The sequence below is a fragment of the Ostrea edulis genome, chromosome 8 (assembly GCF_947568905.1).
Source record: "Ostrea edulis chromosome 8, xbOstEdul1.1, whole genome shotgun sequence".
Lineage (NCBI taxonomy): Eukaryota > Metazoa > Mollusca > Bivalvia > Ostreida > Ostreidae > Ostrea > Ostrea edulis.
In genome coordinates this window covers 22849227-22863598 of record NC_079171.1, presented here as the reverse complement: position 1 = coordinate 22863598, position 14372 = coordinate 22849227, and the positions used below count along the sequence as shown (strand labels likewise).

Here is a 14372-nt window from a genome sequence, read left to right as displayed (position 1 = left end):
ATGGAGAGCATAAACATATTTATTTTTACAAAAACAAGAGAAACCTAATAAAACTACGTTAGAGTTGGAGAAAACTGCTTTTAGTGTAAAGATATATATAAGGAAGAATTATTGCCTTGCAAGACAATAATTATTCAATCACCAAAATTATATATTTATGTACCTGCTTTCAGGTCATAAAATGCTTGGAAAAATTAAATATTGGTGGGGTTTTTCTTCTGAAATATATAATGCAGAGCAATTTTCATTAAATTCAAATTTTGATGAAAAAATATTAGCTAATACCCCTTTCACAATAGTAAACCTCGTCACCCTTTGATTTGATTGTAATAGGTATGAAATCATTGGGGTCGTAAATTGCGGGTAAACGGTACACACGAAATCCACAAAAGTTAGATCATCGCGAATAACACCGATTACACAGTTCGTTAAAAAAAACCCACTTGTAATGAATGTAAAACTTTACAATTGCAAATCAGATTGATGTGGGATGATATTATTCAACATATACATGTAAAGAATACTCAGTTGATTTCATCATGGTTGGTGTTCTCTTCTACATGTATTTCTCATCTCAATCGGTTTACTTTCTGTTTCTGTTTACTTTCGGTTTCCTTACAAATTATGCGTCGTAACACGTTGTTGATATTTTCTAATAGAAACTAATCAGATGTCTTACTTATTATACACAAAGTAAAACACAATCAGTAGACAGAGGTGAGAGGCCGTATGATTTTCAGCGCAATGCTCTAACCACTCGGCCACGGAGGCCCTTAATGAAGAAGTGGTATCACGATTTAACTACATATAAAAAAGGATTTGATACGATTTTTGGAATTTATCATATTTTTCCTGTATCATATCACGATTAGTTGACGAATGGACAGCAGTAAAACCACACTAAACCTAAATTAAGGTGGGTTGTTAAACGTCTGACAGGTGCCCGTTTTGCTATACATGTATTTGTGTACTACATGTAATATAATTTAAGTATGTTAAAATCAAAAGAAATACACTAAAATTGGTTAAGCAAATTAAAAACATCCCACACACAATTGTAATCTAAAGTCAAGAATAAAATACACAGACAGAAAATATCATGAGGGAAAAAAACCGGGAATTACTTGTATATAAAAACGGCATAATAAAAAAGGCAAATTACTTTAATAGTAGAAATACAAGCTGTAAAGATGCGTTGTATATGAAAAAAGACACAATGGATAACGTTAGTCGCAATAAATACCGAGAATTTTTATTCTATCAGGAAATATATTGCCGTTGTTCGTAGTTATTCATTTTGTTGTAGCCCATAGTATATTGGCTTAGTCCGTAAATTTCTATAATTTATGTGTAGTTCGTAGCTAGTTATGTAGTCGATATATATATACATGTATGTGTATAGTTCGTAACTGTTGGTGTTGTCATAACTTAAAATCGGATCGCTTTGGCCTGATAATTGAACGATTTGAACGGAAAGGTTTAATGTGGGAACGAATCCATTCTAGAAAGGGGTTCATTCTTTTAAAAAATGTATTTCACGTTTATTTTCTGCCACAGTAAGAATAATGGGGAACTGGGAGAAGTTTTCGAAGTTGCTAGAACTTGCAACTAATCTCTCTGTATATTTATGCAATGAAATATGTTCAAATCAATGGGGAACATGAATAAGTAATGTGCTATATATATAACCACTTCCGACAAATCAGCTATTCAGTATGTTTAATCAAAATCGTTGATTTAATCTGTTTCAGCCATTATAAATTTTGCTGATCGTGTCATCTCTATCGGGGTCGGATTCGTGATTACATTTATTAATATTGAAATCATTATTTTTTCTCCGATTCTGTCTCGGTTTTATCATTTAGTATGTACTGGGTACCAGATAATCATTATCTCTATATAAGTTGAAAAAAAGTTACTTGTCGTAAAATAAAGTTTGTCGTAAAATAGCTTTTAAACTAACACAGTATTAACGTATGAAATTAATAAATAAAGTAAACACTTACACGAGGGCACACTTCATCGCTGGTATTGACATTGTGGCAGGCGATTCTGTTCCTAAATTCTACACTTTCTTGATTTTATACCCTTTTTCATGCTGATCTAAGATGTAATGAGAGACATTTATTGGTTGTTAAGGATATTTGCATATTTAAAACGCCTTCACATTGATTATGAATATTGATTTTTATAATTTTCATTTTTTTTTTCAGAGAAATTTTCATACTTGGATGTTTTTGCTATGATTCTTAAAACAAGTTCATAAAATGTTTATTTCCACGCTCTTTCCGTTTTATGGTGTTTTTTTTGTTTTTTTTTCTTTTTTTCTAATCACACCTTGTAGTTCAGGACGAATAACGATTATTGATATGTGAAGTTACTTTTGTGTTAACGTGACTTTCCTTCGACAAATACAGGTTGTTGTTTGGTTTGGTTTTTTTCGGGGGGGGGGGGGGGGTTACTACTTTGTGAATTAAAATGTGATAGTGCTTCCGCGGCTGATATTTGGATCAGACAGGTGCGTTCACATTCTTCCACTGAATATTGTAAGTAAAAGGATGTTATTGAAAATTCATTCACTGACTCTTAAACTTGATTAATAAAGGTTTTCTGTAAAATTAGGCGTTAATCATATTTGGTATATTTTGCCCCAATATAAAATCTTAAAGTGTAACCTGTTATTGAATATGAAATTATTGAATATGAAATTACATAAAACCCATACGGAGGAATTACCATGGAATTCATTAGACATCTCCCGCAGATACACTGTGCTTTTTAAGGAACCTCCCGAGACTCTTGGATAGTGCGAAGAATGCAATATTATTCGGATTCATGAACCGAGTCACAATTGGAAGGAAAGGGTACCGACAGTGTCTTAATTTACTAATAAATACTGAAAATCACTCCTGTTAAGTTCTGATAATTACTGAATTTTGTTAGTTTAAACTTTACTTCATTTGAATAAGTCAACATACATGTATTTATACACAATAAATAATATGCACACAGGATTCGGAAACAAGTTGTATAGCAACTTATATTAATCCGTTTCCTTGAATTATCTTTGAATGATAAATATACATTAGCCCTTCTTGCATGACAAAGATGAAAATGAATGTTCGTTACAGTTGGGACAGGTACTTATTTTTTATGCTTAGAAACGTTGATATTTACTATCGTTTGTACTAGGGGTTCTGATATTTACTGCAGAGGAAAATACTATCGGTAAATTGAGAAGTTCGGGTATGCTCAATGGCTAACCTTTTATGATATGCATTTTGTTTTTCAGCTTATTGAGACAATAGCAACTCAGTGGAGTAGCTACACAGTAGCACTGTATGCACGTGCTTACAAATATTTTCGTTAAATTTTTATTACATATTACGAAAAATGTCCTCAACTTACAAATATTTCATACCTAACTACGTCACTGCAACTTTTCCAAATACTAAAATTATAATGAGAGAACTTGCTTTTAAACATTTCCATTTTAGTCCACTTTCATAATTCTATTTCAAAATGTTCTGTACTTCACATTTAAAAAGGGGGATTGAGTAAGGAATGCTATTCATTTTTAAGTAAATGAAAACATACTTATCAATGTTGTAGGCCTAGTAGGAAAATTCAATCATTAGAATAACTAAGTTTTTTTTTTTCCCGTGCGGTTTTATTAGGTAGAATATAAAAGCATGCATTTTTTCAAAAAATAAAATTATTTTTATTTCTTTGTATTTATAAACACATGAAATACAAAACTACTTTTAATAATTAATGAATTTATTTGAAGTTAGTTTGTCCGAATGGGATCGATTACAAACTTTTAAAAAATCTGACTCAGGTGAACTTTTGCAATTGATCAGGGTCGATCGTCGCGCGTTAACAATACTTATCATTTCCATTAGTGGAACTCTTCAAATTAAAGACGCGTAAAGTCGTGCTACTGGGACATCATACGTAAACATTACTTTAGGCATACGTAATATAAATTATGGTATCGAATACATATTATAACCGACTGCAAACCACGACACTGATTAAAATTCTAAAGGCAAAAGGAATTGATTATTCTTGCAAGAAAACAGACGAACTTATTAAACTATGTAAAGGAGTGCAGGTACTAAATCTGCCAAATGTAACCGATATAAAGCATCAATCGCAAGAAGAACTGTGAAGGGAAAAACCAATATGCACATCCGACACAATAACTTTTCTTGTAATTATTGGGATTCATATGTTATTAAAATTATTCTGTCAGATTATGAAGACATTCTATTTTATCATACAATTTGGACAGGTTCATATAGCATGGACTTTGTAATCGTTAATACACCCCCCCCCCCCCTCTCTCTCTCTCTCTCTCTCTCTCTCTCATTTTCAAATATTTTAGAATAAGTTATATATTTGCCAAACTGCAAATTTTTTGTTAGACGTTTATAACACTAATTAACACAACAAATGCGTTTCTAAACTGCATGTAAGCTATTTTGAAAATTACAAAATATTGATTGACTTAGGACAGAGAACATCGTTGTTTGGAATTTTTATAAAAGGTGTAGTAGAGTTTAAAAAAACATGTAACATCCTTGATAAACTAGTGTTAGAATATTTTTAAAATGCAGTTTGACCAATGGCTATTTTATTTAAAAGTACACCATATACTTTAACTTAAAAAAAGGGGGGGGGGGGGGGTGCTATAAACGTTTCGTTTATGTCCCAGTAATCTCGCACTTGCTCGCGAGACTTGTGCATTTTCTTACCAATGACGCACAAGAGTCATCAAAGCGCGATAACTCTAATGTGCTGGTAATGAGAAGTATTTAACATGCATATGTTTCATTTCTTGATAACAACCATTCCAATTCTTTTCAATTTCGGTCATAAATTGTAAATTTCAGGACTTCAGCACCTTAAGGGCGGGTCGAAATTAGAGCCAGTGGGAGATTCAAATTCAGCATTTGGAAATCGTTCTGTACTTTTACAGAGACATTAAAAAAAGAAAGAGAGACGGGGAATAAAGTGATTTGTTTGAAAACTATATTTATAAGTAGAAAATGGGGGTGAAAATAAATCAAATCATGTGCAGTTACTTATACATGGCTTAAGTTTACAAAGTATATATATATGGATTTATATCATTTTTCATGGAAATTGAATGAAATCCGTGATCTTTTTTCTCTACCCAAGTCTCATCACCTGTTAATGAAATTCACATACGTAATTTACAAGTGAAGTGTACGTTTCTTAGATACTACGGTTTACAAAAGGGAAAAAAAAACAACAGACATTCGAAGAAATATATTTCAAAAAGAAACTGAAATGAAATGGTTAAAATTCAGAAATATTACGAAATTTTTAATTTGAACCAAGCTCTATCGGAAGGATAAAGAAAAGTAGCCAAAGAGAACATTATAATAAGAAAACTACATTCCCTTGATGTATAATGGTTTACAAATTAAATGACTGAATAAAAGAAACTAATTTCTTGATCAACAGTGCATACAATTAGCAACAATATATGATCATTTTACTAATTTCTCTCAATTTTGATCGGGATCGGTATTTTTTTCTCCAGTTTTAATATGGTGATTATATCTACATTTTGGTGATTTCGTTTCAATTTCTTTTTATGATATATTTCTTTTTTAACTGACATGTTTTTTGAAGATTTTTTATCCGTAGATTTTAAAAATATTATCAAATAACCTTTTCAATCTTCATAAATATTTTTTTCCCTAAAAATTAGAACGTTTATGTCTGAATCTTGAAGGCATGTTTCATTAGATATCCATATCATGCACCAAATCACGGCGAAATTTGGACTCAGGAATTTATTATTTGTAAACAAAACACCCTTTTTATCATTCCGGGAAAAATCACAAAAAATTCATATAGAATTATTGAAAGCTTGTATTACTCTTTCAATGGTGAAATTATACTTCATAAGAAGTGTTTTAACGAGCCATTAAATAAAATGTCAGTGTAATGAACCACCTTAAATCAGATACCGTGGATTCAATATAACTACGCTATAAACTAGGAAACTTTAAAAAGATTTACTACTTTAAAGTAGAAAAACATACGGATATTGTGTGTTTAATATACTAGTGCATTATTATTACTTTTTACGATGAAACCAATGCAAAAGCACTGAGCCATTCAACACCCGTGTACGATTGTTTAAAAATCGAACCGACTTTTACTCCTGTCCAGGTCTTTGATGATAATAATTCAACAAGCGTTTTCCCGACACGAATCAAACCGGTCTGAATTTGATTTGAGAGTTGTGGGGATAAGTGCATTGTCGCGAATAAGAAGAGGAACCCAAAATATTCAAATGGGAAATTTCAAGTTCTACTTGATGAGGTAGAAAGAAAACGACATCTTATTAGATACAGTAGAGAAGAAGGATATAAATTTATAACTGTCGGATGAGGCATTAAAGCCGAAAGCGCTAACAGTGAAATGTTATTTAAGTTTTGTGTTTCTTGATATATATTTAGAAGAAGGCATTCCGGCCCAGTGACGCCGGGAGGTTGTTATGGAAACCACGAAAGTCTGTACTTACTTACAAAAAAAGTAATCTTGCGGGTTGTCAATGATATTAAATATCTGTGCACGGTTTCGGTGAGCTGTTCGCTTTAATATCATGGCGGTAGCCGTGTTTATACAAACTTAGGATGATCTTAGGAGAAGGGTTATGCTTTCCTAAAGTTAGGATGAACGTGTCCCGAATTTAGGAAAGCTTCGAGAACCTGACGTCAGGTTAAGACGTGTCCTAAGATAGCTTCGAGAACATGCCTGCTGGATTTTGACTTAAGACCACCAATACGTTCCACATTTGGCTGGTAGGAGTGTTCATAATCCTTCAGTTTTTAAAGAATTTATTAAAGGTTAAATCATTATCATTTTGAAATTACTGCACTTAATAGAATTTTGTTTGAATTTAAATAATTGAATTTCGGAAAAGATTGATCGGATAGTTTTTGACGTTGAAACTAATGTAGCGGTCAGTATAAGGGGGAACTTATACTGCCTCGTTTCTAGTGATGTGGTAGAGTCTCTCTTTTGGTTACGCAACTTAAGCAACGGCGAACATAATCTGCACTTGCCTGGGTGACCACTACACGTTACTAATGAGCAGCAGCGTGGTGACTCTGGTGTTTGGCGGGAGGCCTGCTTCGGAGCTCTGGGACTTTGTGTCCATTTCGTCCGGGGACGACGGGTGGTTGCCGTCGGTAACGGCGGATGCCGTTGGTGAAGAAGTGCCAACCATTCAGAGGGAACTCATGCTAAGCTTCGGGACAAAGCTTCCACGAGTGGGGGGAAGTGTAGCGAACAGTATACATGTAAGAGGGAACTTATACTGCTTCGCTAGAGAACTACCATATCTTTTCTAGTGATGTGGTAGAGTCTCTCTCTTGATCACGCAAGTTAATTAACGGCGAGCATAATTTGCACATGGCCGAGTGGCCGTTACACGTTACATTAATGTCGGAAAAACTAAAGAATTAAAAAGATAACACGTAGAGGAATAAGAATAAAAACGACTTGTGGGGATTTCTAAAATGGGGGCAATAGGATTTGCAACCCCACACAATGAGGATGCATGCATACATGTACGTGCAAAATCGTGTGTTTTCGGCGATGACAACTTATCGATTTAAATATTATGTATAATGTCACGCTTTCTTTGTGTGTGTTAGTTCGTTTGATCTTAACGGTGTGCTACGCTGATCATTCTGAACTTTACAAAATTATAAAAATAAAATAAAAATGTAAATTGGACTGGTTCATCTGATTTAAGAACACTTCATCGACAGCCCCTACGTATACAATGTTCGATGTTAAGATGATAAATGTTTTGAAGAAGGGATTGTGAGAAATTTTTATCATTAAAACTGCGAAAGAAAATGTATTTTCATCACTCTCCTAATCTACATGAATGTATTAACCAACATAGAACATCCTGTGTTTAGAGCACCATGTCCGCTAATATCACGTTCCCTCTTCAAGGGCATATAATCGGAAACAAAGTCATACTCCAGTTCAATTGTTAAATGGTTGTATTTTATTTTACATCGATATTACGACATTTTAAAGTAATCAGTTATCTCCCACCCCATCTTTAAAAAAAACAAATAAAGATGATATCCCCACCCACCCCATCTCTACAAAAGAATAAATGTGATATCCCCATCCATCCCATCTCTAAAAAAGAATAAAGGTGATAAAACTATTGAAATACATGTAGTCAGCATATTATGCTCATCTTTCAAATACCATTGGACAATTAGAAATCTGCTGATTTCAAACAGAGAGGGTAACTATTTAATCATGAATGAACCTCCTGTGATGGTCTATATTTACAATTTTTCTCCTGCATACAACAATACAATACTATATGTCGTGTTGATCATTTAAAGTGATTCCACCCTCTTGTGATTTCATCATATTTTTATATCTATAGTTATGCATTATTGAGTATTTTCCATTATTTGCTCTAAAAAAGACTTGTTAAACAGAAAATATCTTAAACGTTCAAAGTTACGTATGAATAATCAATGATATGTTTCAAAATATTAAATCCAAAGGCAATAACTATGTTTTAATCATTTCTGTTAAATCCTTCATCTGATAAATTTCTTTTATTTCCTTTATTTATACAGAGAAAAAAAACAAGCAAAACCAGTTTAAACTTTATTTGGCGAGTATTGGCCGTGGCATAAAGCAAGAATTTTTGGGATGCCATTCAATAAAAACTCATATGGGCAAACCCACACAAAAAGCAACATCAACACAAACTGCAACATAATCAACAAGTTCAGAAATGACCACCCCGGGTCAACCGCGGATGGTTACTTAATTAGAGTATGTTAAATTAACCCAATATTTAGCTCAATTATGCAATGCATTATGATAAAAGCACTCATTTTTTCAACAGCAAGTTTCACCAAATCACAGAACAGTTTCAAATTCACTGGCAACACAATTGTGAATAGATATGGATCATGGGAGTTGTGATAATAGCAATCATTTGACAACAGTCACAGTTTCACAAATTCAGTCACAGTTCAATTGCACAGAACAGTTTCAAATTCACTGGCAACACAATTGTGAATAGATTTGGATCATGGGAGGTGTGGTATTAGCAATCATTTGACAACAGTCACAGTTTCACAAATTCAGTCACAGTTCAATTGCACAGAACAGTTTCAAATTCACTGGCAATACACCAATACATATAGAATCAGTTGACTTGGTGTGCGCAAACGCCACATGGCTGCAAACAGGTTAGCCTTGTTTGCAGTCATCCCACCAAAGGGGAGGGGGGGGGGGGGCATCAATCAACTGACCCACGACAAATCTCGCCTAATTTCCTTAAATTTAAGGAAACACTGAACTTCCCAAGTTTCAACACATAAAAACTCAGTTCTCAGTAAATTGCTGAGGGACACACCATAAAAAACGCCATCCATCAAACTCCTTACCTGCAGCATGGGCTTACCTACTACACTGTTGACTTGGGAACAGTATCGCTCTCCAGTGCCTTGTCATATTGGAATACATCCACTTAGAAAGTGGAAGTATTAGGAATCAAAAATAGTTGTGGGGAATTCACCGTTTAATCAAGTGATGACATTTCGAATAATTAACAAAAATGTATGCAGAGGAATGCTTCACTCCAAGATCATACCCACATTGAGAATTAAACTTCCTATTCCTCAAGATATGAACATTTTCTTCTTGAAGTTGAAGCATTGCAAACCAGGGTATCTCAGCCACCAGATCCACATGTAAAACTCCCTTAACTCGACCAAGAAGCTGTGAAAGCTAGCTCAAAGATGGTTGAATCAATACACCATCCTTTAACAATACTTGTTTCTGCAATATTTAGGGCATGATTGAAACAAGTAACTAAACAATAGAGACATTGATGCTGTAGCGAGTAATAAACAATACCCCAAAAAATTTGGTCCAAATTAAACACAAAGCAAAACCACACAAAATACAATCCTTCCCTAGTTGTCCCTATATATTTGGACAGTTAATGGACCTTCAATATACTCGATACAACGCATGATTTTAGACTTTCATCACCCCGTTTCATCATGGGGTTTCATAGGCATTGAAGCACACTCTGTTAGGACACGAAGCATTCAATAGTTGTGGACACGAAGCATTCAATAGTTGTGGACACACGCTGTGTATCCGTAAAATATGGGTTTCATCAACCTTTAAGGATCTTGTCAAGATAAAGCAAGCACATCGTCGCATTTTGCATTTACTAGAAACCAATAGTCATGAACTCTCTGGCTGCCCAGTAAGAGCAACTTTAACTTGACAAGTAAGCTACCAACTGTACAACATGGTTTAGTACGTCGCCCAGATCAGCAGATGCGAGATAACCAGACTATGTACTATTTTTTTTAATTGAACTGAGACTTGTTTTATTCAATTTCTAGCAACTGAGATACACTTTATTTCATTGAGTCTGTGAATGAAGTTGACTGACTCCTACAAATTGAGAATGGTACTCTCTATTTGGTGTCGAACACCGGAGATGACAATATTTAATAGAAATTTCAACACAAAATGTGTCCCCAATTCTACTACCTTCTTAGAATTGTAGCTCTAATGCTTAACACTAACCAATGAAAGATATTGACAAGATAGGACCAACTTGTTGCCATAACTGCGTCACCACTATGGAGAATATCTTGAAAACGGTAATGTTCAACTTCTACATAACATCATGATTATCCAATATTTAGGCAATGGAAGAAACACACATCCCAGACAAAGGCCCCACATCCTAGATCAGACATTTGATCCAGCAATGCCCTTGACAAATTCAAGACTGTAAAAACACTAACCACATGGTATGATCCTTTGATACTAGACTTCTACTATGACAATGTGGTTCATGGACCCCGCACATAGGGTCATACCCTCTCCTAATGAATATATGCTTGATCTGACCGCCATGGTGGTCTAAAGGTAGAGCGCTTGTCCCGCATGCGGGAGGTCAGAGGCCCGAATCTCGGCCGCGACAGACCCAAGTCACCAAAACCAGGAAGTAACAGATACATGACCAAACGTTCGGCATCAGGCGCGAACGCCATAGGTCCCCGGATACAATAAAAAAAAACACAAAAAAACCTGATGTCTCGCGTCACAGCAGGCGTGGCACGCTAAAGAACTCCCACTGCTCAATAGCCTCAAGCGTCCCGTGGGGATCCGGGTTAGAATAGGTACTCAGTACCCCTTGCTTGTCGTAAGAGGCGACTACATGGGGCGGTCCTTCGGATGAGACCGCAAAAACTGAGGCCCCGTGTCACAGCAGGTGTGGCACGATAAAGATCCCTCCCCGCTCAATGGCCACAAGCGCCGAGCATAGGCCTAAATTTTGCAGCCCTTCACCGGCAATGGTTACGTCTCCATATGAGCGAAATATTCTCGAGAGGGACGTTAAACAATAAACAATCAATGGCCTCAAGCACCAAGCACAGGCCCAAATTCAAAGCCCCCCCCCCCCCCCCCCCCCCCCCCCCATGATTGAAAAACTCTTGAGAGGAACGCCAAGCAAGACACATCTGTTTGATCTATTAAATGGTTTGCAAGGGAGATCGGTTCCAACTAGGGACTTCTTAAATAGGACTTTTCCCCTAGCCATTGAAATTAAACTTCACTTGCGTTATATGAACGCAAATGGTAATTTCAATTGCATCAATTAAAAACTCGCGATCTTACGCTTAATTCACTCAAACTTGCAATTCAATCCAACTCATCAGAGTGGCACTACCTGAATTCCACCTATCGACAAAAATTAAATCATCCAGGTAATGATCAAAAGTGTCCAAGCTAGCCTTATACTTAGTTCAATATTGATGTAAAAAGTTGCCAGATTTAGGACTACTTATGCAACCCATTGGAATGCATTTATAAAATAGCAAAAATATTTGGAAAAAAAATAACCAGACTCCTAAATGAAATCAATTGAAAAGCACTTCGACAGCCACCTTGCCTAAGAGTTCCCTGTCCTAATTGGGAATATATCAACCATTCCAACTTGTAAAATGTAGATAACGGTATATAAACTAGCATGGGACCAGTAAACATAAATTCAAGAGAAAGCCCATTACAAATCTTGAAGAAAATGAGCTGAATTAATGTTTGGGTATTCAAAATAGCAAGACAGCTATGATGGGCCCCTATACAATTGTCAATTTGGGGGTGGGGGGGGGGGGCAAGATATATGGAAGCTCCCCACTGCACTTGTGTTTATATAATGCTAAATCAGATAGATCACATGGTAACTGTAATTGAAAGCCTAAATGAAAGTCATGACCAACATTGTATCCATGGGTTGTTGAGGACTATATAAACAATAACAAATTGTTGATTCATTGACAATGTGGCAATATAGACATCCGTGACTGAACTGCTCATGATGCATCTTCCAACCCATAGCACCATGTTACCCCAGCAGCACCCACTCGAATATCATGCATGTATATAAACAGGGCTTTCAACAAATTTAAAAGTAGGAGGCTGAAATGAAAAAGTAGAAGGCGATCCAATGCGAACGGTACAGCCGTATCGCACACCGAGCTATGCTCGGCGCCCTTACGGCCGGGGGCACTTAAATGCAGCTTTGAAATTGTCATTTTTTTGCCTGAAATTTTTACTTTTGTCATGAATTTATTGTTTCATATGTGAAATTTTCTGTTCATGCAAAGACTTAAAAAATTCAACAGTGCAAAGTACTAATTTTGATGCAAAATGAAAAATAAAGTGCATCAAGATAACTACATGTAATTATTTTTTGCAATGCTGTATCAATTAAATTTTTGCTCACCCCAATATTTTTTTAAAATAAAACCCAAACAATCTTTATTACAAATTAATAAGTAACATTTAAATGACCTATAATTTTATTTTTCCACAAATACAAGTTAACAGCTACAGATTTGTAGGTAACATAGCGAATTTGTGCTGAAAAATTCTACTTTCGTTTTTATTTAATACCACGTGGGCATTTGCAAATTAAAAAGAATAGCAAGTCTGAAATCTTTCCTGATTAAATTCTGTTTTCGCTTTAAAATTGTTGATTGATATTATACTTGTGTCACTTTCACTTCTGGCCTTTTTAAAGCCGAAACTGAACAGGGTATTTGTTCTCTTCATTCCGTCAACATCATTGATTTTTACGTTCAAGACTTGTTGTTATCTTTCGGAACTTCTCGTCTGTGTTGTCAAGAATTGGGTAAATCCGAGGCTTTCCGACTATTGCAATTGACATATTATTTTCTACACCAACAGACGACCAATCAGGTGCCGGTATTTACCTGAACTAAATTTAGCGCAAGTAAACACGTTTTTACATCCTGGTTGATACGGCCGCGATTTCTGAGTCTACTAAAGTGTGGAAGATGTTTAAAGTTTTATAAAAGTTTTTTTTCATTGGACATACATTTTAACTGCTCATGATGCATCTTCCAACCCATAGCACCATGTTACCCCAGCAGCACCCACTCGAATATCATGCATGTATATAAACAACCACCAAACTAACTTCGGATGATATGTCAAGGAAAGCTATGTACAGTAAAATAAAACAATTTTCAACTCCCCTTTCTCTCTTCAACTATATCACTATCTGCAAAGAATCTCAATGACAGGAGCAATGTACAATGTACTTGAATTTGAGACACATAACATTGCTAGACAATGATAAAGTTAAGAATACACTAGTTTCATCAGGAATGGAAATTCTTATATATGTATATGCAACTTGTACCTGTTGGCCATCCAGAGACAACATACTGCACGTGATTACACCCTTGGTATGGAAAACTGTTGCTTGTCCCAAGAGTCCCAAATGTCACAACCAGGCATGTCATATTTTGATCGTATTCCTGTAATTGGTCCAGCCACAACTCTGATGCAACGATCATTTTATCCTCTATGCTTAAACCCAGTTGTATTTAGAGATGGTCCTCTTCCTGAAGGGATCTCAATCACTCGAAAATAAAAACAGCATTCAGTTAATCTGCCATTATTTCATTTTTTTTAAAATAGATACAATACATCAGACACGTATAATAGATTGGGAAAGGGAGGGGATATTGGCAATTAATTAAAACTGTTATATTGGATGACGCCCCCCCCCCCCCCTTAAAAATAATTTATACAGAGTGGTGAACAACTAAGAAGTATGTAACTCTTGGAATTAAGACTTGAACCCATGTTGTGGAGGACGACCCCCCCCCCCCCCCCTTCTTTATAGCAATGGAAACTTTAGAGGGTGTGTGTGTGTGTGAAAATTTAGTAATAAAGACTCATTAAACTTTCTTTTCTGTCCCCAA

General features: G+C 35.3%; 1 protein-coding gene across 2 annotated transcripts in view; it reads right to left on the bottom strand.

Moving 5' to 3' along the window:
* The window catches only part of LOC125662668 (chorion peroxidase-like), a 28408-nt gene extending 14285 nt beyond the window's left edge, over positions 1–14123 (bottom strand). Inside the window, exon 1 of one of the 2 annotated variants that reach the window (XM_056147178.1) lies at positions 13805–14123. In XM_056147178.1, the coding sequence (XP_056003153.1) occupies positions 13805–13815 (11 nt within the window). In that variant the 5' untranslated portion in view covers positions 13816–14123. Of the gene's footprint in view, positions 1–2006; positions 2146–13804 lie in introns of those variants that run through there. The other variant, XM_056147177.1, reaches the window with a different exon arrangement.
* Positions 14124–14372: the final 249 nt, after the last annotated feature.